Source organism: Nilaparvata lugens, chromosome 11 (assembly GCF_014356525.2).
Source record: "Nilaparvata lugens isolate BPH chromosome 11, ASM1435652v1, whole genome shotgun sequence".
NCBI lineage: Eukaryota > Metazoa > Arthropoda > Insecta > Hemiptera > Delphacidae > Nilaparvata > Nilaparvata lugens.
This window is the reverse complement of record NC_052514.1, coordinates 14217376-14242817: the sequence shown is the minus strand read 5'-3', so window position 1 is coordinate 14242817 and position 25442 is coordinate 14217376. Positions and strand designations below refer to the sequence as shown.

The 25442-nt window shown below is 34.7% G+C and overlaps 2 protein-coding genes across 2 annotated transcripts in view; both read left to right on the top strand.

The window, feature by feature from the left end:
- The window catches only part of LOC111056375 (proteoglycan 4-like), a 44681-nt gene extending 28866 nt beyond the window's left edge, over positions 1-15815 (top strand). Inside the window, exon 2 of the mRNA XM_022343737.2 lies at positions 11982-15815. Within this exon, the coding sequence (XP_022199429.2) occupies positions 11982-14111 (2130 nt within the window). The 3' untranslated portion in view covers positions 14112-15815. The remainder of the gene's footprint in view (positions 1-11981) is intronic.
- Positions 14111-15532, top strand: LOC111058044 (leucine-rich repeat extensin-like protein 5). Its single transcript, XM_039438200.1, has one exon. It carries the CDS (start codon positions 14111-14113, stop codon positions 15530-15532), a length of 1422 nt encoding a protein of 473 aa, XP_039294134.1.
- Positions 15816-25442: the final 9627 nt, after the last annotated feature.

The following is a 25442-nucleotide window of genomic DNA, read 5'->3' as shown; positions in this document are numbered from 1 at the left end:
ACTATGAAGCTATAATGATTATAATTCCGATGATAGGCTCTCCAATAATTTTGTTAGGCTTACCAATGAAATTATAAAGACAAGCATCTTTATAATTCACCGAAATGTCAGTTACTTTTATCATAGAGAAACAATAGCATAAATAGATATCCCATGGTATAGGGCGTTTATGTCGCAAATTTTACTGTTATCTCAAGCCGATAGTCCACGTAGTTCTTTCCCGTGAAGCTTTATGACGCTTGCAGTCTCTCTTATTGTGCCGTTCATACACTCTTACCCGGTCAAAACAGTAAAAATCGACAATAATCGACAGTAATCGGCTTGAGATAACAGTAAAAGTTACGACATAAACGCCCTATACCATGGGATATCTACTTACGCTATTGTTTCTCTATGCTTTTATTATGAGAATCTGAACGTTGACTTATTATATCTCAAACGATCAACCCTAACAATTCTATTGAGGAGACACGAGTTGTCAATATTAGTCTTCCCTCCAGAAACGACTGAAAATATCAATGTTAAGGCGATACGTAATCATTCACTTTAAATACATTAGAATAATTCTAGCCGTGAAAAAATAGTCAATAAATGAATCAATACGATTCAATACTATTGTAATTGATTTATTTGAAAAATGAAAATACTGATACACTTTTTTCATTATTCCCCATCCCAATAATAACATTCACCTCCATCTTTCTTAAATTCTTGTTCAAAGGTAACTCCGATAAATTTCAATCGTTCCACCTTCTACTCTGCATACAAACTAGATTCTCAGGATAACCACCAATATAACACTGATTCACGAGCCAAGGACCGTGCGTTAATCTGAATGGATTAGGATTCCAGCCACATATCATAATCAAATCGTAATCTGAAGGGTCTCCTGGCAAACATCTTGCAGGGTTCAGGGGTTGTAGCATCAATTTTTAGCTGCAGATTGTCATCTGCGGTTTAACTTGTTTATCGCCAAGGGAGGTGCTCTGCTCTCTCGGGGACATTTTCTGAATATCAATCAAGGGCTGGCTCCTGGCTCGAACGTGACCACGACAGCTAAGATGAATGAGCAAGAAAGTGAACGTTGTTGAAAAATACACGACTCGTGAGAGCCACGATAAAATAGCAGCGCTACCAACCATTTTCGGTCTGTAATCAAGTTAATGTGATTTCACTAGGGAGACGTTGGGAGTTAGCCGGCTGTCTCTGTTTTGTTCCAATGTTCTTTATCTTTCGCGCTTAAGTAATTTGTAATCGCTGCTCAGTGGAGTCCAACCACGCCGCAAAATTACTTGAAAGCACTTCTATCCTAATATTTGCTCATTCTCTACAGAAGAAATTCAAAATAATTATTGTTCCCTTGTTTCAAGTCGCTACTAATGGAGGAGACTGAGTGAGCTGTTAGTTATTGGTTTACTTAACCCTTAATGACCTCCAGCTTTCCTATTGTTATCTCCAGTTTAATTGAAGATGAAACTCAAGTTTCTTGTATCCTCTGTGTCCAAGGATTACTCTGTGATACAGACTCGATATTTCAATACTGCAAGATCTTCATTGAATTTTTTATTTATTTTTATCAATTCAACTGGCGCATGTACAGAATATGAGGTGTATTGCACAGTGATTCAACTGAATAAATTAGACATCTACTTTATTGTCATTAATTATGATCTCAAAAAAGTTATGTGCAATAGAATTTGAAACATATTCATCCAAAGTATGAAGCTGAGCTAGAAATGGATTCCAACTTAATCGTAGTAGTATTGGATTGATAGTTGCAGAAAACTTTGGACGTTGCACGTTTTTATACAGATAATTCCTGCTTAAATATTTTATTTTAATTCCTCCATAACTCGAGCTGTAATTTTTCGGTTCATCTTAATATGAGTTTTGCCTAACGAATCAAATAACGAACTCACATAGTAATTAATCTATTCATTGATTGAAGAGCGTAGCAAGCTCCTACTGATGCCTAGAATTTAGAATCGTTATTTGTTTGTATGTTCGACAATTACTTTCGATTGCTTTTATAAATCAAATTCCGAATTTTCAACTCGTATTCTTTCAACCATTATAATGATCGAGCTCTTTGATAACGAAATTGTCTGACTTCTTCATCGTTTCACGTATATTAGAGGATAACATTGAAGTGCATAAAGTTGTAGTATCCCATCATTACTAATCATGAATCATTTTCCATATCAAATGAATTCTTATTGATTGTATCCATGAGATGTCAGAATATGAGCAGTGAACGGATTCTCCAGCCTGGGGGCTCACTAGTACTGTTCAATTTTCTCTTTGTAAGATGACACATTACTGAAATCGAAGGTTTCATCAATTAAATAACGTTCTTCTTGGTAGCTTACCGGTAGTTCAGCTATTGACTTTCTACTGTAAATTTTCCATTTTAATCATTATAATTATCTATGAATATTATAATCATAACGAATAATCATTAAAATCAAACTCTTTATCATTAAAATTGATAATATTCTACTCTACTCTTCTCCTGGACGTGGTATTTCAATGTAGAATGTACTATTCTTTAGTAGATCAGTATATCAATATTATTCCGAAAATGACAGTATTGTAATGCTATAAGAACGTCGCGTATTGAAATCAAAATGTGGTAAATAATAATCTATCCTCAGTATTCTACTAGCTAATGCTAATGCACCTGATCTAGAACATGGGTTTCCCATAGTTGAGTAGGTTAATTTCCGAAAAAATGAAATTTATTTATATTTGTAGTAAATTTCATATTATGTACATTTTATTGATTAGATTGTTCATTTGTATATTAATGGAAATAAAATCTATTGGTATTGTATTGTAATGGAGCTGAAGGTGGCGAGGATTGAGGTATTCCTTCCCTTACTGATCAAACAGACCACATCTTTACATTAATATGAACATTGCGATTCATAGCCATCCAATGTCACTCAGCCTCTCAGCGAATATCACTTTGCCAATATTGAGGTTACCACGGGATAGATCAAGCTTCGTTAACTTGGAACCCACACAAGATATCACACTCTGAAATTTATCAGTGGCTCAAGATTATCATATCGTGATCTTTCGGCGATAAAATCTTCAAACCGACATGACTATCGATCATATTCCTGTCCTCCTCCCTTCATCATCTCTTTGCTCACTCCACCTACAAATTCGTTTGTTTTCTTCTTCCCCGAGCTGTCCAAGGTATGGAAGCTGCAGCATCGCAACATTCCAAAGCCGCTAATAAATCTTTCACTCGACTCTATCTCGACTGTGAAATCTGACATCTTGATAGTCATCTAACCTATTCACGGTTTGCCAAGGTGTTACATAATTTGTTAGTTAGTCGCTATTGTTTCGTGGGTTTGTCTTAACCATAATCGGAAACTCCTTTTGAACCAAGATTTATTGTTCCATCCGATCCGATTCATCTTTCTTGTCGGATCTGACTCAATTATGCCGGCCGAATGATTTATTAGTACGGGGATGGAGGAAGACGTCAAAAACAGAGAAGTTTGATTCTATTTACTGCGATTTACTAGAAGACAAGTAGTAGCGAGAAATCATGATGCACGTGTTCAATGTTCTCAATGTTCTATCTACTCTACAGTATATTGACAATCTCTGATATTAAATATTGCATTTTAAAATGAAAATGGCCAAAGTAGGTCGAAACTAGTCGTTAAAATGTTTTTAAGTTTCAAATAAAAAGGGTACTACAAGTTTTATATTGTTTTCATTAAATATTGCAGGTTTAACGATTCTGAGACCATCCATTGAGTTGTATGTACAGTATAATAATATTGAGAGGTTAGATTATTTGGTAGATATTTTCAATGAAGGTGTGATCACAGTTTTTTCTAAGGAAAATTTTATGATTTTGTAGATGATAATGACCAAATTCCATCCATTTTATACATCAAAATATTGAGAGTATTAATCGGATAATAAAAATAAAGAATGAAGCAGTCAACTCCAGGAAATAATCATTACCAACAAATTATAAATAATTGATGATTTTGTAGATGATGGTGACCCAATTCCATCCATTTCATACATAAAAATATCGAAAATATTAATCGGATAATAAGAATAAAGAATGAAGCAGTAAACTCCAGGAAATAATCATTACTAACAAATTATAAATAATTTTTATCTAGCGATACAAGAAATAGGAGAATCTTAAACGACTGAAATCAAACTGAATGTAAACACACTGATTTTCATAATATCTGTATTGAATTTATATGAATGAAGTCAAGTTGATCCTTCGTCACGTGAACAAATAGCATCAATAATTCAAATCAAACCTTCATGCATTTGTTGAGGATCTAAAACTGTCATAAATTGAGAAAGGTGAAAGTGTTGTTGACAACATTCCTTCTCAAAGATGCATCAGATAATAGAGATGCCTTTAACTTTAACCTTGGCTCTTCAAATAAATAGCTTGACATGACCTTTGGAATGGACTCGCTTACGAAAGATAGTTTTTTATTTGAACGATCAAGGCAGTTCTTCGGATATAACATTATCAAAATGTGAGACCGTGCATTCATATTTCGACATCCGTCTAGTTTTCCAGTTATTTTTGGAAGAATCGTTGAAATGACACAGAATGCAAGTTGTAGCAATTTGTTTCCAGAGGTCAGTGTGACACTCAAAGTCGTCTGCAAGACGTTGTCATAGATTATGAATCACCAATAAGGTCAGATATCTCACAAACAGCAAATAATCTAGATTTGAAGATTTCCATCATGCCTGAAAATTCGTTGTTTCATGTGATGTTTCATTCAATGTTCCTTATGATTTGCCTATCAAGGAATTACACTCCCTTCTTTCAAAAATTCCCATTTTATTCTGTATTGAATATCATATTACGAATTTGTTATAAATAAATTTCAAATCTCGAAAAACAACATCGGAGTTCATAACGGCAACCAGAAATGTTTTTCGTAATTGAGTGCCTCAGTTCACGTATGATAGCATGGTGAGAATTTGTACTGTCAATAATTCATTTATTTCAGCGAGGACCATGCAATTGTTACGTCTCACCAGCAATTCCAAAATAATTATTGACTTAGCAACTTTTGCATAGATTCAATTCAGGAGAACTTTATCAGTATTTTGAAATTACCGATTTTATGTATCACATGAGGATTCATTTTCGGCAAACCTCTGCTTACTTCACATTAGCATGCCACGATGTAGATTCGCTTCTAATTCAGGATAATCAATTAGACTTTGTGGAACAAAATTTCTATCCGAAAGAGTGGCGAAATGTACGAGAATTAGTGCTATTCAACTTTGAAATTTGTTGAACTATTATATATACGGTAATAATTTTAAGGTAAATGCAACGAGATATATTTTAATATATTTAAAATATAAACCAGTGATCAGAACAATTTTTCAACTAGTGGAAGATGAGTTCATTTTGAAGAAAAAGAAATCAATCTACGTTTTCTCACTGACACTAGAGTAGTTATCAAAGATTAAGGGTAAAAAGCAATCAAGCTGTACATAAGTTATTGAGATCAATGATTACAATTTCGATTGAATTTTGTATAACACAACTACTTACATGGGATTCCAGAACATTAAGCTCAACGTCGAATGAAAAACTTATAAGACTCTTTTACAAGAGAAGAAAACAAGATTGCACAGAGCTGTAACCTATCCATTATCAACAAACCACACCGTAGCTTCACAAATAATATGGGAAAAAAGATTGAACAATATTGTTTAACTTCCACGGTTACAGAGTCAAATAATAGAGAAAGAGCAACATTTCCTGAACATTGTATTAGTATTATAAGTAAAGATATAGTTTGAGCTAGGAAGTGTATTGCGAGCTGCGACTTTTGTACCGAAGGGATATTATTTTATTATCAGCTCGCTGGAAAGTCGAGCACACATTTCTATCTTGTGAATGGAAACAAGAGTTGGATGATTGAATTATTCAGCCAGCTGCCGGCTACACTATATGATCCACAAGTGCAGACCAACGTGTTTAGATTGCTGACAAGGCGAACTTTGTCGAAAGACAGTTTTCCGACCGGAAACTTCCGTGAATATTGTATAATCACCTGCAATAAAAGCGTAGTTCTACCTGAGGGTAGTGTTTTCTGTCAAGGATAGAAAACTCATCGGTTTTTGCTTTGTGCTTCCAAGTTGTAAGTGTCTCGCTTGAATCAACAATAGATATACAACCAGTATAAAGTTTAATAATCTATGATATGAATTGGAAGGTGTTTTCATGTCAGATGTTGTTTTAAGAGGGTGAAAACTCAGGGAATAGACACAAAATTATACCTTTATCTCCCTCCTTAAGTCTCCTAAATGTTTTAACCTCACAAATAAGATAAGAGTTTTAGGGTTATTGTCTGTTGCAGTTAGCAATATAGGTTGTTGATGTTAGAGATAAAGTTCAAGATACCATATTCGAATTTAAAGTAGAAAAAGGCAAAATATCCCAGTATCTGTCTGAATAAAAGGTTTGTCTCCAACAAAACAATCTTTTCTGGAATGACTGACCAATTACTACTTTAACATGACTTGAGGCAAGCATCAAACTAATTTTACCCCAATGCAAATAAGGACAACTAATTCTCAAACTCCCATCAAAGTGATGGATGGAACACAGCACCTAACTAATTTCCAACAAACTTGCGACTACACAAACGCTAGCAAATACCCAAAGTGACCAATCACTTTCTCTGTTACACTTGTTGAAGTTGTTCAAGGGAAGCGGCATGCAGCTCCTATTGAGCGGCTATCAATTTTCGGTGCTGAGCTACAAAGCTAATAATCTTTCGCTGTTAATTGCCCATGAAGTTTGTTTTACAATTGGAACAACATCAACTTTCTACACTTGAAAGCTCAAAGCAGTTGCGATGCTTCCCAGTTTGTTTAACCTGTTAAAGCAATTAAAACAGCTGCTTGGAGAATCTTCGCTTTAAATTGAGCGTTAAATTAATTTGCATTACGAAATAATGTTTATTCATGTACGTAATGCACGAACAAGAATGAGTAGAGAATTACACATCGAAAAAACGTTGGAAAGTTTACACATGAGCATGAAAATGCATGGAATTTCAGCGAACAATAATTATTCACTCACGAAATATAGACCGTGAGTGATACTAAGTGATTATACTAAGTGATACTTGAAATAATTTAATACGACTAATCTGCCCAGTTTGGAAAATTGAGTGAAGTGTTTCAGGAATAAGGTTGCTTATTAGTTTAATAATAATTTATTGTACAGCTCTATTACCTGTAATAGGGGTGATTAGTTTTTCTTAGTTAGTTACCTCCTATTTAGTGATAGGTTAATGTGTGTCCTAATTAGTGATGATTTTATAGACATCATTTTCTGTCGCTCGAGTCGTATCATAGAAGAAAATTAATTAATTTTTTTTCTTCTATTGATCTTATCACCCAATCGTTTTGCCTTTGTATAGCATTTGAAACTATTGTAATGGAATTTCAATAATCTTCACAATAAAATGTTCGGTGATTTAAAAAATCATATCATATTCCCCATAATATTATACACATGCTACTATTTCCTTAAAGACTCATGATGATACTTTAATGAACGACCACCTGAGAATAGCTTCATGAAGACCACTTCTAGAATGACATGTTTTATCTAGGAAGACCGAATGAAATGTTTTCTTCACTTTTCAACCAAAAAAGTATTAATAAATATTTACTTGGCTGCAGGAGTTCACTTTGCCTACTGTAAATGATCTTCCCAATGCCTAAATTCATTATTTATTTGCATAAATACACGTACATTTTCAATTAATCATGAGCTACCGAATCCTCAAGCCAAGTAGTGATCAAAGTATGTCGATATCAGAATCCCATAACAGTATGACCATTATGTAACAACATCAATAATGGATTGATAACTTTATTATTTCTTCCATGGTGGTCCCAAACAAATACCACGAACCTCTCGAAGACACAATGAAAATGAATACATTGTTTAGGAATTGTTGCCTTCGAAATGGGTCACTGAATAGATACACAAGACATCACGAATTCACAATCAATTTCAGGAGTCCAATCCCAATCCAATGTTTACATGCGTTTTTATTCATGGTGTTTGTTCATTATCCAGCCATTAATGCCCGTGGGTTAATCACATTGGTCACGCTCTCTACACCAGTTATTAGACATATAAGTTGGCGTACCTATCTAACTATATACACACAGTCATTAGTACATTTCGAGCTACAGGTTCTGCTGCAGATGAATCTTCAACTATTAAACTATTGATAGTATGTCCTATTACGTGAACTCCAGGATGAGATAAGAATTTCATATTTATTATTGCTGGTTCGAATTCAAGTTCAGTACTATATTGTGCTTTACTATCCTGTTCTAATTGGTTTTGGCTTCATGAAAATGATATAAATAGATAAAAACAAGATGATAATATGATCGAATATATAAAAAAGGTCAGGACTTCTTAATTTGGTGGTACCATTCATTACTTTAGTTTGTAAATGATAAGAAGATATTAATAGATGAAATATACCGTAATCATGTCATTGTCTCACATATTTTCATTAGAATCAATTTTCAAATCAGGGTTCCAGAGTATAGAAAACAAAGATTAAAAAAGATATAAAAGATTTTTTAAAAAGTAATAAAGATTTTGAAACCTTACCTGCAACTCTTGTTCCTGATGGTTTTACTACAGTATTAATATTCGACGCAAGAACCTGATCCAAGCATATTTATTGGAGAAATGTATTATTTACAATGATTTTTCAGATACAAGTCAACTCCACAATAATAGAATTTTTCTTTTCTCGTTAAATTCTTATAACTGCATTATAAGTTCAAACCAGATGCTATTTAATTCCCCGATCAGTAACAATTTTTCGACAATCATTTATCAAGTCCTCTATTGATGCTTCCCAAATCTTCGCAATGATTTAAGGGTACTTACAAAACCTTATAATTCATTTTAAAGGACAAGAATGATTGCAATTTTATTGTAAGGGGCTACTTTATTAGAGATGAACCTTTGAAACAGCAAAGGCAAATTATTATGAGGGTGGTCTAGAAATCACTGATTTTCTCGAAATATCCACAATCTTGTACAAAACTTTATTCTATACTAGCAGGTAGCCCGTACGCCGCAAGGGTCTCTAAGAAAAAGGACAAACTGAAAACTTGACCAACTAAATTTTTGTAGAATTGAAAATAGGCCTATAACCATCCTTGGTAAATTAAGAATCTATATACAAAATTTCAAGTCAATCATTGAAGTAGTTCAGACGTAATGATGCGTCATTCTTGAATCTCTTATCCCGTACGTGTATATAAGTCTATTCCTCCCTTCATTATTTCATAGATCAGAGGTGCTTCTTCTGTAGAAGCTCTGCAGTTTATAGCCGAAATTTTCTAAGTGAGATCAATTTTAACAACATTATCATGAGGAGTGAACAATCTAGGGCCCATATCGACGGTCCTCCCAGGTTGTTTGCGGTCTTCCGTTGTTGGGAGGGATGGAGAATGGCCATTAATGAAGAGAATGGGGTGCCTCACATCGTGACTTGGGTGTAAAACGCAAATAAACCAGGGTCACCTACTGGATAGAAGCGAGACAATTTTGCTAAACATTGGCCATGGCTTACGGTAACCGCTAACTGAAATATATAGCCGATATAAATACTGATCATGAACCAGATTGAATTAGGCCTACCCTTTACGATCTTGACCATTCAATGGAAGCTCCAGGAAAAGCCTTGACATCCAATAAATCAGTAATTATGATAAAAGACAATTTGTTAACAATGTGATGTAATTCAGATAATTTTCTCAAAAGGATGTGCATATTGAAGCACTGTACTAAGATTGTATTTATCAATTGATTGTAAATTTATACTTCATATTATTCTGACACTTTCTCTCTCTTATTTTCCCATGAAGGGTTTAAAAATAATCAGTTTCCAATATTTTTTCCACGATTTATATTTTTCCATTATTCTGTATTCTACGTGAATATTCGTGAAACAATATAAAACTTGTAGTACCCTTTTATTAAAACATTTAAAAAACTTTAAAACATTTAAACGACTAGCTTCGACCTACTTTGGTAATTTTCAAGTTAAAATGTAAAAATGTTTCAAAGTTTTCAATTTTTTTTTTTTTTAAAAGGGTACTACAAGTTTAATCATATTTTTATTAATTCGAACAAAGTAGCCCATATAAGTGAAGGGATTTCGTGAATAAAATTATTGCTCAGTAACCAAAAACTCAAATGTCCGTACTAATGAATTTCACTACGTTGCCTATTTTGATTTTAAAAAGGGCATAGATGCATACGTCTATCAAAAACTCTAATATGGCCTGAACTAAGGTCGTGACTACAAATTAATACTGTCGTAAGTAATGTGCGGCCACCCTGAAGTGGGAATTATATGAATAAGAAGTTGAGTATATGAAAAATGCAAAGTGACATAAGTTATAATTCGAGAATAACCTTTTAGCACAAGGTTATCTTATCTTTTCTCTCACTATCATTTTGTTGATGAACCTATTGTATGAATCCATAAAGGATCTAAAGAATTAGAAAACCTTCACTAGCTGCTGTTCTGAAACCTACTAGATAAACATAGAATAGATTCTATGAAATAGGCCCTCACTATCATATTGATCACAAATTGAATGATACAAGAAACTCTACTAGATACTACTCGTGTTATTCTCCTACTGAACTAGCGGATTGAATATTATTGGAGACATTTCCTTTATAATGTCAATATTGATAACATCCACGACAATAATTGACTAATGAATACCCAGATCCAGTATTGTCGACTAATTTCCATAATCGTGATGTTACAGAAAGTGGAAATTTTGACCTTTCTCTGGCATATTCTCCTCCTTCTTGTCTTCCAACTCTTCTTCCTTGACTCGCTCTTCATAATCGGACTAATATTGTTATCCAACTGAAGTCAGGGAAGGACGTATTTAGGACGTTACAATGGTTGCTTTGATATTGTAACATATTCGAAAATACTTTGCCGATAAGAAAACGTGCTTAGAAAACAAACTTTATAATTGACGTAGTTTGAAAGCATCTTTGGCCTATCACGCTTGTGTTGGGAAGAAAGCAAGATATTTGAACATGAATCTCTCTCCATTTAATGAACAGTTATCAGAAGACTCGTAAGCTGGTTCTAGTTGCACTGTGTAACAGGTTACTGGTACATTATTTATAACATATATATTTCACGATAAGGTACTCCCATATAAGTTCCACTCCCACTCTATCTCTTCCAGTACCGGTAACATGTTCGTATATTACCTGAATGGAATGCTGCCATCTAAATCCCCTATTCAGTAGAAGCAAGCTATACTTGTTTCTCAGAAACCAATGAATGTATCCTTTTCATCAACTCAAAGATCTAATATATCAATAATTCCTATTATTAATAGGAATATAATAATTCCTAGTTATGAAAGCTTCTTATTGATCAACTCAAAGACCTCCTGATTCCTAGTTATAAGAGCTTCTTATTGAGAGAAACATTTCATTCATGTTACTATAATAGGATCAATAGGGAGATATTTATTGCAACTCAATAAGGGAGACAGTAATAGGTTTGATTCATAATTAATCAATGAAAGAAGGAATTACAGTCAATTAAGATCCAAATTGACGATATATGACTGGATGAAATGTCTCATTAAAGTGTGAATCGAGCTTAATGTTAGCTTGCTAATAGAGTTATCACTGATTTGATTGATTCATGAGAGTAGAGCTTATTCAGTCATATCAAAGTGAGAAAATGATAACTCTATCTTACTTCATTTGCCTGTGATATTCAGTGCTGATAGACTTGATTTTATTTTTAAGTAATGAAGCTGAAAATAAATGACATTATTTCTTGGCGAGAAGTTTAAAATGATCTGATTTTTAATGTACGATTTCTCTTTTTTCTATGTTTCAGGATTTGGGACTGAGTTTCCACTCACTGCTTCTAGTATGCTGCTGGTTTCTGCTCTCCTCTGACTCAGCAAGAGCCTCAGATGGAAGACTGGGGAGGCGACAACTGGACTTTGATTCTGTGAACGAAAATTCAGATGTCCCAGTGTTTGGAAGGAGAATCTCCTCATTGACAAAGAAGAAACAAAGTCATCTACCAGTGTCATCACCAGATAGTCAATCCGATGGATCAGCTCCTGACAGAAACTATTTGCCAGGAAAGGACTACCTACCGCCACCTTCAGCTCTACCACCAAAATTGACCAACATAATCAATATTGAACCGCCATTTGGATCTTCTGATCAAATCAACAATGCAATAAATTACACACCAGAGCCTGAAACGACAACAAAAGCTGTAACGAAACGTATCAAAGTTCCTATTCCAAGGGTGAGAACTACAACAGAAGGATATCCTAATATTGAACCTGCACCGGCAGAAAACTCACCAAATTTGATCAAACCAGTTGTAGACAAACATGAAAATCATTCATTGGAACGACTCTGTAACGATCCTTTTCATAGTTTCTTATGTACTGGAGCAACAAAACAGAGAGAAAGGATAACAGGACGGTTGAGGCCACAAGCCAAAATTCCAGCAAATGTTCTAAATGGTCAAGCATCTTTCCAGAATGAGAGAAAATCTCCACCAGCTCGCCCTATTGAGCCAAGTCCTTCAAGAGATTTTCCAGCTTTTCTCAAGCCATCCACTACCAAACCAGTCACCACAACTGAGAGACCTGTTTTCAAAGGATTCGACACTCAACCAACATCTGACTTCAGGGCTTATCTACCACCTACAAAATTCAATTCAAGGCCAGAGAGCAACTATGACTCTCAAGCAGCTTCTGATTCAAGAGCCTATCTGCCTCCTACGGAAGCCCCAGTACAACCCCAACCTTCTTTTGAATCTAGAGAGTACTTACCGCCAGCAAAACCAGACAGCTCTGAAAGAGTTCAACAGAGGAAACAGTTTTCAACCCAACCAAAGTCTTTCAAAAGCTTTGCACAAAACCAAGCATCATTCAATAATTTCTACAATTTTCCAGTATCATCCACTCTTAAGCCTATAGTTGTGAACAAAGTCAACCCAACAATGAAACCATCTCCTTATACTCCACAATATACAACCCAAAAACCTCCTGTGTTTCCGCAGTTCAATAACTTTGGTGGCCTGAATAAATTCCCATACAAATCGAAATATGATGGCTATGCATTTGAAACACCCAGAACTACTTCTCCCGCAACCACAATACTGCCTGAGCCATCAAATTTGAATGAATTTTTCGCCAAAGACAGTAAAATTCCTCAGCCAAACGATTTGGATTCGAGATTGTATTTGCCTCCAACAAATGCAAAGCCTTCCATTCAGCCGGAGCCATCATCAGAAGATAAATCATTTTTACCTCCTCCTTTACCACAAAAGCCAAAATTTCCATTAATAAATCCTCTTCCAGCTCAACAGTTACCAGTTAGATTGTTACCAAAGTCAACAACTGCTAGACCCAAGGTGGACAACATAGTAGGTGCTGGTGCTCAGAATCCAATAGCAATCAGTCAAGGGACAACAGAAAGGCAGCACACATTGGAGGAGCTCTGCAATGATTCATTCCATAGCTTTCTCTGTGTACCATTGAAGCCCAGGCAACGATTCAATGGCAGACTGAGGCCTCAAGCTAAATTGCCTCCAGGCTTGGTGCTGCCTGATAGCTCAAATATCAACGAGGAAAACAGACTACCTGCTCCTTCATCAACTGATGAGCAAAGAATTAAACCATCATATTCAAAACCACCAACTACAACGCCCCAACCTACTCCAAGTACTACTAGACAGCCGGCTTCATACCTTCCTCCAATCAGAAACAATATTATTCCTGAACCCTCTCAAAATGAACTTACAATTATCAGAACCACAAAAAAGCCATTAATCCATTTTGAACCATCAGATGCATTCAACCCATATCAAGCTGTGACAAAAAAAGAGCCCAAAACTATAACCAAAAGCTATTCATTCTCCTACTCCCATACCACAACTAAAAATACAATGATGACTACTCACCCCTACCTTCATCATCAGACAATACAGCAAGAATAATGAATCTGAATGATGGTTATTCATATCCAAAGCCTTATCAACCATTCACTTTCCCAACTACACCAACTCCTTCCACAACACCAGAAGTCTACCCACAACCCTCTAATGATCAGCTTCAAGCCATCAGACCATCAAACAATAATGGTTATAACTATCCAAAGCCAGCCAACCAATTTTTGCTTCCTTCTGAGCCAGTGAAGGACAACGAGTCACCAAGCCCATCCAACAACTTTGGAACTGTGCTGATTCCTGAGAATGTCAAGAGGAAACCCAAAGTGAAATTCACATTGCCTACAACTGCAGCACCAGTTGTCACTACACCAAGACCAACTGAACCAGACACTAATATAGAACCAGCTGCAGCTCAAAACCCAGTGGTTGCAGTGCAGGTTGTCAAGGATAAAGAAGATCACCATACATTAGAGGAGCAATGTAGTCATGCTTTCCACAGTTTCCTATGTAACACTCCCAAGAGGAAACGTCCGCGTCCTGATGGAAGACTGTATTCAGCATATCTTGCCAAACCTACACCAGCAATTCAACCAGCACCTTCCAATAACAACCCTGAAAGACTGAAACCAAGCGTCACAACAAAGGCACCATACAAGAAAATAGAGACTACTACAGAAAATAATGATTTGGAAGAAGCGCCAGCTCCATCCTCCAATCAGCAGCAAGCTCTTCCATTCAACGGTTACAACTATCCCAACCCAAAAACACCATTCAATTCACCAGCCAAATCCACCACACCTAAATATGACACAGCACCATCAAATCCAATCGAGAATAAAGCACCGTTTGGATACTCTTACCCAAAACCATCACCTGCCTTCAATATACCTATCTCAACAACTACCACAGCTGCACCAGTACCCGAGTTCATTGATGAGACTAGACAGTCCGGGTCTTTTGAGAATTTGGGCTACTCTTATCCTAAACCCTCACCCTCCGAAAGACTCCCGTCTGCAGCTGAACCTTCTCCGAATATTTTGAAAGTGGATGAAAGCAAAGAGTCAACCGGCTATTCTTACAATGTTCCCACTAAATCATTCACGCTACCTACAAGACCACCAACAACTTTAGCTCCATATTTCGACATTGATGTCAGATCAGCTAGTCGAGATTCACCATCTCTCCTACAGCCTGCACAAAATACATTTGGTCAAGGATACAACTATCCACGTCCTGACACATCAAAACAACTTCAGTTGCCATCAAATAAACCGTTCTTCGACACAAACTCTGCCAAAACCAACAAACCCATAGAAAGTAAGCCTACTCCTCCTACATCCATTTCAGAGCAGCTGCCCAAAATTGATGAAGACCAGTTTCCGTTCTCATTTTTCAAAAAAGCAACAACAAAACCCAAAGTCAAGGATCCACTACCTCGTGACAGTGATCTAATTATCTTGAAACTATAATTTGTAATTAGTATACGTATGAACTATGAGATGGAGGAATGAATGAGTTCATTCCAATCTTTTGAAAAGAATATAATTTCGAGAGTTACCATGACCCCAGAAGTACTAGCTTCTGTGTAAATTCTTTTAAAAACCAGCTCACTGTTTAATAGAGCAATAATCTAAGTTACCAACAAGAAATAAGACTTATATTTGGTAGAATAGTCGATATTTTTAGGGTACTGATTTGTATTTGTAGAATAATTACTGATTACGAGATTATATTTACTTTTTTATTTCTTGAGAATTGTGATTATTTCATGACCTCTCATGTGATATAAAATACACTAGTTCAAAATGTTATTAATCATACAGAAATTAAATTGTGATTCATCAATGAACAATTCATTAATAAAGAGTTATGATGTAGCAGAGATTATTGAATATTTTCTTGCAAGAATATCTGCATTCATAATTTATGTTATGGACTTTTCTTATTCCATTATTCTAGATTTATAAAGATACCTTCAAAGTGAAACCTATCACATCAGCCTGTTCTAAATAACAAGTTGCTACCATTGGGTGACTTTAGAAAAAGAGCAAGATCATAAAATTCATTTTGTGTGCGAGATGAAATTGGAGATGAGAGCAGAACTTGTTTGTGTCACATCAAAACGCATCCAACTCATTTCCATGTCATTGACATTTTGAACTTTCAGGTCGCAAGACAATTTGTCGACCGATATGAATTCTTTCTGGCAGGATTATGAGATGACACTAGACTGTCATCACTTCAACTAGGTAGCTCCTTGCCAGTGCTTGACATTGAATGGACCAGATTATGTTATGCAACATGCTGAGTTTTATCGCTGAAACACCAGCTATACGAACTGAATTCTTTGAATTATTCAGAAAATCCAGTTTTGAGGTCGAAGACTCATCCATATCTTCACCAAATAAAGAGAGAAATTTGTCAAGAAGCTATTAGAATCATGTCTGAAACATTTCTACCTCATGTTCGAGAATAATTCTGAAGTTTTTGGATATAAATTGAGAATAAGATACGTAAAAAAAGGGTAGTGGAAGAGAAAAAAGGGCTACATCTATCACGAGATCAGATTCACTTAAGGGATACTGCTCTGTTTTGTGAATATGAATTACATAAGAGACAAATCTTCTTATTATAATCTAGAAATTTAATATAACCATAAAGAAATTATTTTGTCTGAAAAAAGTTTCTTTCACTGATGACAATGCTATTGGGTCACGTAAGACTTTTTCAACTGTCGCATTTCAAGGCTGTTATCGGTGACTATCGCAGTCTTGAAATGTCACTGTTGAAAATAACGAGTATGGAATTGTTTCACACAAATTAACTACTGCAATTGGTGATCGATCGATCCTTCACTGCTGGTGGTGATAGATCGTTTACTCTAGTAATGCTGATAAGATTGTATTCAAGGAGTATACCTCACATTTCTTTGTTATCAATAATATCCAAGAAGTGGAGATGAAAAATGAAACTTTAATTTTGAAACTTGAAAAAATATAATGAGTCCAACCAGTGATCCATAATTAATTTGTGAATTGTAATTCAATGTGGAACAGACAGCATGTTGTGGATTCTCAAGCAGATTCCATTCTGTTGATAATGTCATGATTAACTTGTTAAATTGACTCGGCATCAATGCTATTAATCAACTGTCATTTGCATACAACATGTGGTAAGCATTTTGGGTGAGCTCGGAGCATTTGATGACAACATAATAATGTGATTATTACAATCCACTCATCTTGAATACATAATTACAAAATCAGGTCAAATATACTAGTTCTATTTAGGAGATCATTCCACTTTGTCATGAATGTCATAGAGTTCCGTCAGACTTATATGTACTAGGTTACATATGAGACTGAATGGGAAATTGTAGTAAATTGGAATTTGTATTATGAATTATTGCATTAAATTGTAATGGAACGTATATTTCATTCGCCCAAAGCTACTATGGAATAGCTAGTCAGTAAATAACTAGGGCATAGCACATTACAATCATGTTTCAAAACTAGGAGTACATTAATTTTTAAGACATGTGTGAATTCCATTTCGAATGCATATTACCAGAGTGCATATTTCACCAGTATGCATATTCACCAATGATTTTCAACAGTTCACTCAAGTTTTGAAATATTAATATCCACTGAAACGGGTTGATAGAATTGCTAACTCGGAATTTGCTGACTCGCCATATGAATCAATACCATATATGATCAGAGCAGTTTTGATTCATATGGCAGTTTTACATGGAGTCAGCAAATTCAGAGTTAGCCAATTCTATCAACCCACTGAAACTAGTTGTTGATTGTATTTGAATTTGTTATAGAATGATTCAGAAAAGATGAATTGGTGGAAAGAAACTCTTTAAACTCCCCATAGTTTCAACTGAACGAATTTATCAGATTCAAACTTAGCTAATTCATTCGCATCACAAACTCAAACACGGATTTATGTCCGGTAAACAGTCTAAGATGTTATGAAACAAGGAATTATTTCGATAATATCAATAAGAGCCTCTCTAATGAGTATCTATAACCTAACAAGGAAAATACAATTATCTACAGGTCTGTGACCTTGCTTCCTAAATAAATTTATCGGAGTTGCCTCGCACTTCACAACTTCCTAACAAGCTAGACTTAATTTTGCGTTCAATGTCCCCGCTCTGCTGCAAACTTTTTCCCCATAACCTGAAACGCGAAGAAAGGGGACGCGTGGCCTTTATTTCCAGCATCTTCTTTTCTCAACTGACCGTATAATTTCCCCAGTGAGTTGTCACGTACTTGAGCTCTAAAGCCTTAGGACAAGCGTGGCGTGATGCTCGCCGAAAGAACGCCTAATGAACATTTTCCTAAGAGCGTTGGTGCTCTTAGTTGGATCAATGTTGTTTCTAGGTAAGAGTCTTCTAAGGGGGATTAGTATTTCAAGAGACTAAAACAGATCCCAACTAGGTATTGACTAGTAGGATTCACTTTGAACTGTCAGAAATTCTCATAAATAACACAAACCCTTCACATTTAAACAATGCTGACAGTTTGAAGTATTCCTATAGGAATGGAAACCCCCAGAGTTTTAATCTGACTCATTTCACTGATCTGTTGAGAACTCGGATTACCTCTGAGTGAAATTTCAACAAGCAATACAAATCTCTCCTCCATTAGCCGATATCCCCCGATAAGCCCCCGATAACTGGACCCTCGTTTTTCAAGCCTTATCTGACCAAATTGCTTCCATACTGTATCGGAAAAAAGGCGTACCGTAAGAGGATTAGTCCCTTCTCCATCTCAACGTATCAAATTTGAATTTCCAACAACCACTTTTCCATAATGAGGATAATTAGCCGCATTCGGTAGAGCGTGGCTTGACCTTTTGAACTCTTGAAGCAGCTCATATTATCCAAATTTGAACTTGAAGAGGAGCTAAAATGGAGATAAATTGGAATTGTTGAGGAAACTCGTAACACGCTCGGGTTCATGTTTCAACTAAGTGCTAATTATTACGTATTAGCTCAGACAAACAGACATATAACCTAAGGAAATTCATTTGCGTTAATGAGTGATCACTTTTTCAATCATTTGTGATACATTATCAAATCGTCACGTTTTCCTTGCATCAAATTCATAGAAATCATTAGAGTATTCCGTATTTTTTCATTCATAACAAGAAGATTATGGATTTGAAATAAATCGTATATAAGCTTTGAAAACAACTGATTGGAAATCATGGAATGAATATTCCATAAGGGATGAATAATGTCCGATTAACATTTTTATAATTCATAACTATAATTTACTGTGAGTCCCTTGAAAATCAATGGTATTGGTCATCAGGAATGCATGAATTTGAATAACAGCAAAACCCATAAATTGCAGAAAATTTCCAAGTGATCCCAAGTGAATTTAGGTCTTAAATTTTATTCTGTTCATCTTGCACAGGTCCTTGAAATTAGTACATTTTTGAGTAAAAAAGAATGTAATATAAACTTGAAAATTTGTTCCTTGTTTTGACACATGGTATAAAAAACTTCATCTCTTCTCTGCATTGATGAAATCATGTAATATTCGTGGAGAAATAAAAAAAAAAATAAAACTTCTCACCAAGTTTTAATTTATATCTTTCATATTTTTATAGCAAACTAATCATTGAGAAAAAATGTTTCTGTGAACTAACAGAAATGAATTGACCATATGATTTTTGACTTGGAAAATTTAGAAACAGATAATCACGATATCAGGTTAAAATAAAAACAAAAAATGCAAGCGTGTGTAAAAGACTTTGTTTTTTCCTGTTTCCCTAGTAACGAATTCGAATTTAATGAAACCTATTCAAGTCGAGGGGGCGTTCGGTGCTATGCGGTTGCTATTCGGTACCGAATTCAAACCGAATCATCGTTTCACACTACTTATCGGAATTTGCCGAAAACGAAACGAACCGAACCGAACCGAAAGTGTGTGAAAGTAGCCTCTCGCTAGCAACGAATTGAAACCTGATGGAATTTATTAGAGTCAAGTGGGCGTTCGGTTCTATGCGGTTTCTATTCGGTACCGAATTCAAACCGAATTACCGTTTCACACTTATCGGAATTTGCCGAAAACAAAACGAACCGAAAGAGTGTGAAACTAGCCTAAGGGATGAATAATGTCCGTTTAACATTTTTATAATTCATAACTTTAATTTACTGCGAGTCCCTCGAAAATCAATGATATTGGTCATCAGGAATGCATGAATTTGAATAATAGCAAAACCCATAAATTGCAGAAAATTTCCAAGTGATCCCAGGTGAATTTGGGTCTTAAATTTTATTCTGTTCATCTTGCACAGGTCCTTGAAATGAGTACATTTTTGAGTAAAAAAGAATGTAATATAAACTTGATAGGTACACGATGTTTGAATGTCCCAAGAACTTTCACAAGTTCCAATTCAAATTTAAATACATGAAAAAAACATTCAAGAAACTGACACAAAATGTTAGCTTTCAATCAAACATTTTGAGAGGTATGTCTCCATCCAATTTCGATGAATCCTGCCGGTCCAACTTACATGCTCATAGCTATATCTATATAGATAACTGTAAGCCACCAAGTATACATAGCTCAACGTCAGTATGCCTCTTGCAGCTGTCAAAATCAATCGACCTCCTCCCAGAGTCAAATGTGAAGTTGTCAAATTTCTCCGCCCTAAAATTGCGAACTCGCTACGTGAGCTCAATTCAGTATGACGCCCACGGTGAATGACAATCAATACGACTACCAACTTCTCAATAACTCAGTTACTCACTGCAGAGGTGAATTTGATGAACTGCATGCTGTAATTCGTACAATCTAGTTCAAATACAAGAGTGAATACGATCGTTTGAATTGTGAAGTAAGATTGTCTGATTATTAATAACCATGATTATTGATTTAACTATTCAAGACGGAATCAATCTATTATTTAAAAACAAATAATTGTTCCAGCTCCACGTAATTTAGAACCTATATAAATAAATGTAATACATTGACTGAAATAATGTGTATCATTTAGAAATATTGTTTCCGATGGTACATTAATTCATTCTTTTCTTACGATAACCTTCTAAATTAAAAATTCTCATATAACAGAAATTAAGTGGAAAAGCAATGATGGGTAATTTCATAACCTAATAATACTTTGGACAAGAAATATTTCATGAAAAATTTGGAAACAAATGGTACAGGCTAGGCTGAGCCTCCCTCCCTGCTCATATTATGATTATAGTGTTTTGTACAATAAATAAATATGTAAAATGGATTAGTAGTTAGTAAAACGTACTACGATATTCATACATAATTACACATTTTTATACATTGATTCAAATCATGAAGTAGAAGGTTAGGCCAACCGATGTGAATGAGGACAAAAACCTGGATTGAATGAGTTAAGGCGCTAGGAACTAGGTTGGCAATCATTAATCATTGGGGAGAAAGAAAATCAGTGCAGTGTAATCGGAAAAGGAGGAAAATAGTCGAATGAAAAGAGTTGAAGATAGACTACTTTTGTAATGAAACTCAGTCAGTGGACAATGTAGCCTTTTCTAAAGCTTTGAGTAGAAAGAAACCTTTTTCAGTCACTGTGTAGATTCATTTTCTGTAGGAAATTGGAGCTCAAACACTTGAATCCAAGTAGCAATTGGGTGATAAATTATGCCTCAACAGCAGAGTGGATTATTTTTCAATGAGGTAGGTGATGAGTATAGAATGAAAAGAGCGAGGGGAATCTATAGTACAAAGTATGATGGATAACTATATTATCCATAGTGAGTCCAGGCTCATATTAAACATAGTTCATCAATATAGTACGTTTTGCAAAGTTCAGATTTAGTTTTTATGCTTGGAAAAGATCATAAATAGTTTGAAAACAGCATGTCACGTCTTTATGTGAACGGTGAATATATTGGAAATTGAAAAGAAAAATGTCATCAGGGATTCGGAAGTGCAAAATGGGAGTGGAGCTCAAAATCCAATCAATCATTAATTTCTGAGTTCATTGAAACTGTAGCAGATGAATGAATTATTAAATTGTAAAGTTCTGAGATAATAAAGGAATTTGGAGATAATAAAGGAATTTGATTTTCTTTTCCTTTAGTTCTGAGATAATCTGGAATATTACCTTCTATTCATAAAGTGAGATTCACTTTGAAATACCGTATCAGCATTTCTTAACAATCACTCAAAATACTTCATTCATTTCATACATTTTAAATAATGCTGACAGTATGAAGTGAATCCGACTATAGAGTCTGCGGTGAATCAGTCACGTGTTGAACGGTCAAGAGCTCAGGTGCAGATTACAGTGCACTTAATTATTTATACGCGATATGTGCTCTCATATGCATCTCTGTGGAATTCACTTTCATTATTGTCCCTGCGATGGAACTTTTGTCCACTATCTGTGTTGTGTATCCTGATACTCGATTATTTATTTCTCCCTCGTATTCTCCTCTAAAAATACTGAAAGAGAATTTACATTATTATTCTACTGTTAGTCTGTATATAATCATACAATAATCAGCAATTAATTGTTGGTGGAACCAGCTTATGAAAATAATTTTAATTAAACATTAATCTCTACCTTTTGATCCAAGTTAATTTAAATTCAATTAACTTTAATTAATTTTAACTTCAATTTAGGAAAGAATGGTGAAAATATTATTTAAAGATGTGTCACTCGATTTAAGGAAGTTGTATTCAATCAATACAATCATATTGAACTCACAAGTCTTGCTAGACTTGCTAAGCCTAGCTGCAGACTAATGTTGAAGGCTAGACTTGTTGAACAACAATGTCCACCTGTTGGTGACACCTGATTCTAACTGTAAAGAGCTAGCCTTATGTCTGAGCTCTTTATTTCCAAAACGTATTGGTATCAAAGTTCCTAGCACCCTCCTTTCATAATCATTCAATTTAATTCACTCTTTGAAACTATAGAATAGCAATCCACATTAAAAAGTAAAAAAACATTTTTTAAAACCTACTCCAGCTATATTTGATATCATTGGACTAAATGACGGCAAATCGAATAGTTTTCTATTAATTTGAGTTCAAATTTTTTCTCAAATATTATCGAATACTATCTATAAATCGAGGCATACTTCCTGTTTGAAAATTGCCAACCTATCTTACGTCTCTGATTCTGAGAGACTTGCTCAAGAACAAATCATGATTCTGTGAATGAAATGAATTGTATAGCTTCAAATCTCAAATAAATAAATTCCATGAAAGAAATCAACCACTGATTTGAAACCACAGAAAGGGTTAGCTTTCCCACTCATTGATTCTCCATCTTACAATTTCAACAGAGCATTGGTTGAATCCAATTCAAATCTTATTGAATCGGCTTCAATATTCCAGGAACTGGATTTCTTCCGCCTATACCGTCTTCCTGTCATCGATCTCGTTGATTTTGTTGATCTCGTTGAATGTAGATTCTATACACTCTGGATTGATCTCATAGATATTGGAATAAATTATTCCAATAACTCAGCAGTGAACTGTTCAATACTGAAGAATATGTTCGATACTTGTAGTACATGACATAAGTTGTGAGTTAATGAAAATAGAGAGGTTACTTGATGATTTTTATTCAACTTATATTGGAATAGAGTAGCCTTATGAAGGGGAAGTGAATACATGCCATATTGTTACCACATTGTAACCCAAACCCAGAGTACACGTGTATGATTCACACCATACGTGGGTTTTGTTCACACACCCGCAGTTTGTGCCGCAGCCGTATCACAGTTGAAACGAGGCAATAGTCGGTGCATCAAACGCATACTAATTCTCAGTCAAAGTTGACAACATTCGTCTATTTGTTCGCTTATTGTCATCAGGCATTCTGCTGAGGTACAGTTTTCAACGTATAGGAACCTATCTTGCTTGCAATGTACTCTGTGTTAAAGTGTAACCTGTAATGAGATTTACGTTATACAGTCAGCACCTTATTCACATTAGTTTGCTCTCCTTCTCTGTAATTGGACAAAGCAAATAGTTTCATCCTTCTCTAGCTCCAGAACGCTGCCAAATCGTTTTTAGACTGGATGAAATAAAATGAACTATCAAAATATTCAACTCAATTGAATGGTCGAACCGTGTTTTATATATATTACAATTTGTATATTTATATACATTTCAAGTCTCAGGGCCAGTTGCACATACGTCTGTGAAATATGGCCATTAACGCCGATTAACAAATCAGCGTTAGTTTTACGGATCCATTTCTGTTCCACAAAGATCGGTTAATTTTTATCCTGATTAAGTTCTCCAATTAACTAACCAAGATTTTATCGGTGTCACAATCTGACAACACTGCAATTTAACCAACAGCTGTTGTTATTCTGAAAATTAGAGCCATTGATATAGAGAATAAGATTAAGAAGAGCGAAGTCCGCTATGATGCCACTGCGCTAGTGTAGCTACCAGAAATTTCGGGCAAGAAGTCGGATATTTGTATTCGCTGTGTAGAAAAAGAGCCTTTTTCAAATGATAATATTTTTTTATTGAAGCAATAAAAAATATTCAAAGTATGGTAGTTTCAAAGTATGGTACGAATATGCATGCACCAGATAAAAATATTTCTTTTCATACATAAGTAGTCTATTTCTATATTTTCATCGGTCATGTTTCATGCAGGCTTAGGTTGATTCACTATCATTATTTGCCAAGTAATAAAATATAAGTTTCGGTAATATTATAATAAATATTTTATTTCCATAGATCCAATATAGGTATCCATATTCCATTCCATCAATTTGTCTTATATTGTAATATTTTGTGAACTATGAAAATATTGTATGCTAAATTTGTATTATAAAAAATATTATTTGCTAAAATTGTCTATAAATTCTTCATCATTTCTATTGTTTTATTTTTCCCTTTCTTATAATATGTAGTTATTTATTATCTTATATTAAATATAGGAGTATAGAGTATAGTTGGGTACCTATACTTAAGTTGCAAAACGAATGAGAAACAGTTTCACGAAATATTGTGATAATGGTTAATTTATTATTATTTGCCATCTAATAGAATATATGGTAATATTAGCGATCTATAATTTTTGTTTTATTTTTCCTGTTCTTATAATATGTGGTTATTCATTATCTTATATTAAATATAGGAGTATAGAGTATAGTTAGTACCTATACTTAAGTTGCAAAACGAATGGAAACAGTTTCACGAAATATTGTGATAACAGTTGATTTATTATTATTTGCCATCTAATAAAATATACGGTAATATTAGCGTTCTATAATAAATGTTTTATTTTCCATATCCTAAATACATGGTAATAGGAAAATATTGTAAAAATGAGATTCATTTGCTAATAGAATGGATCAAAATCTGTAGTGAGGTAGGTTCA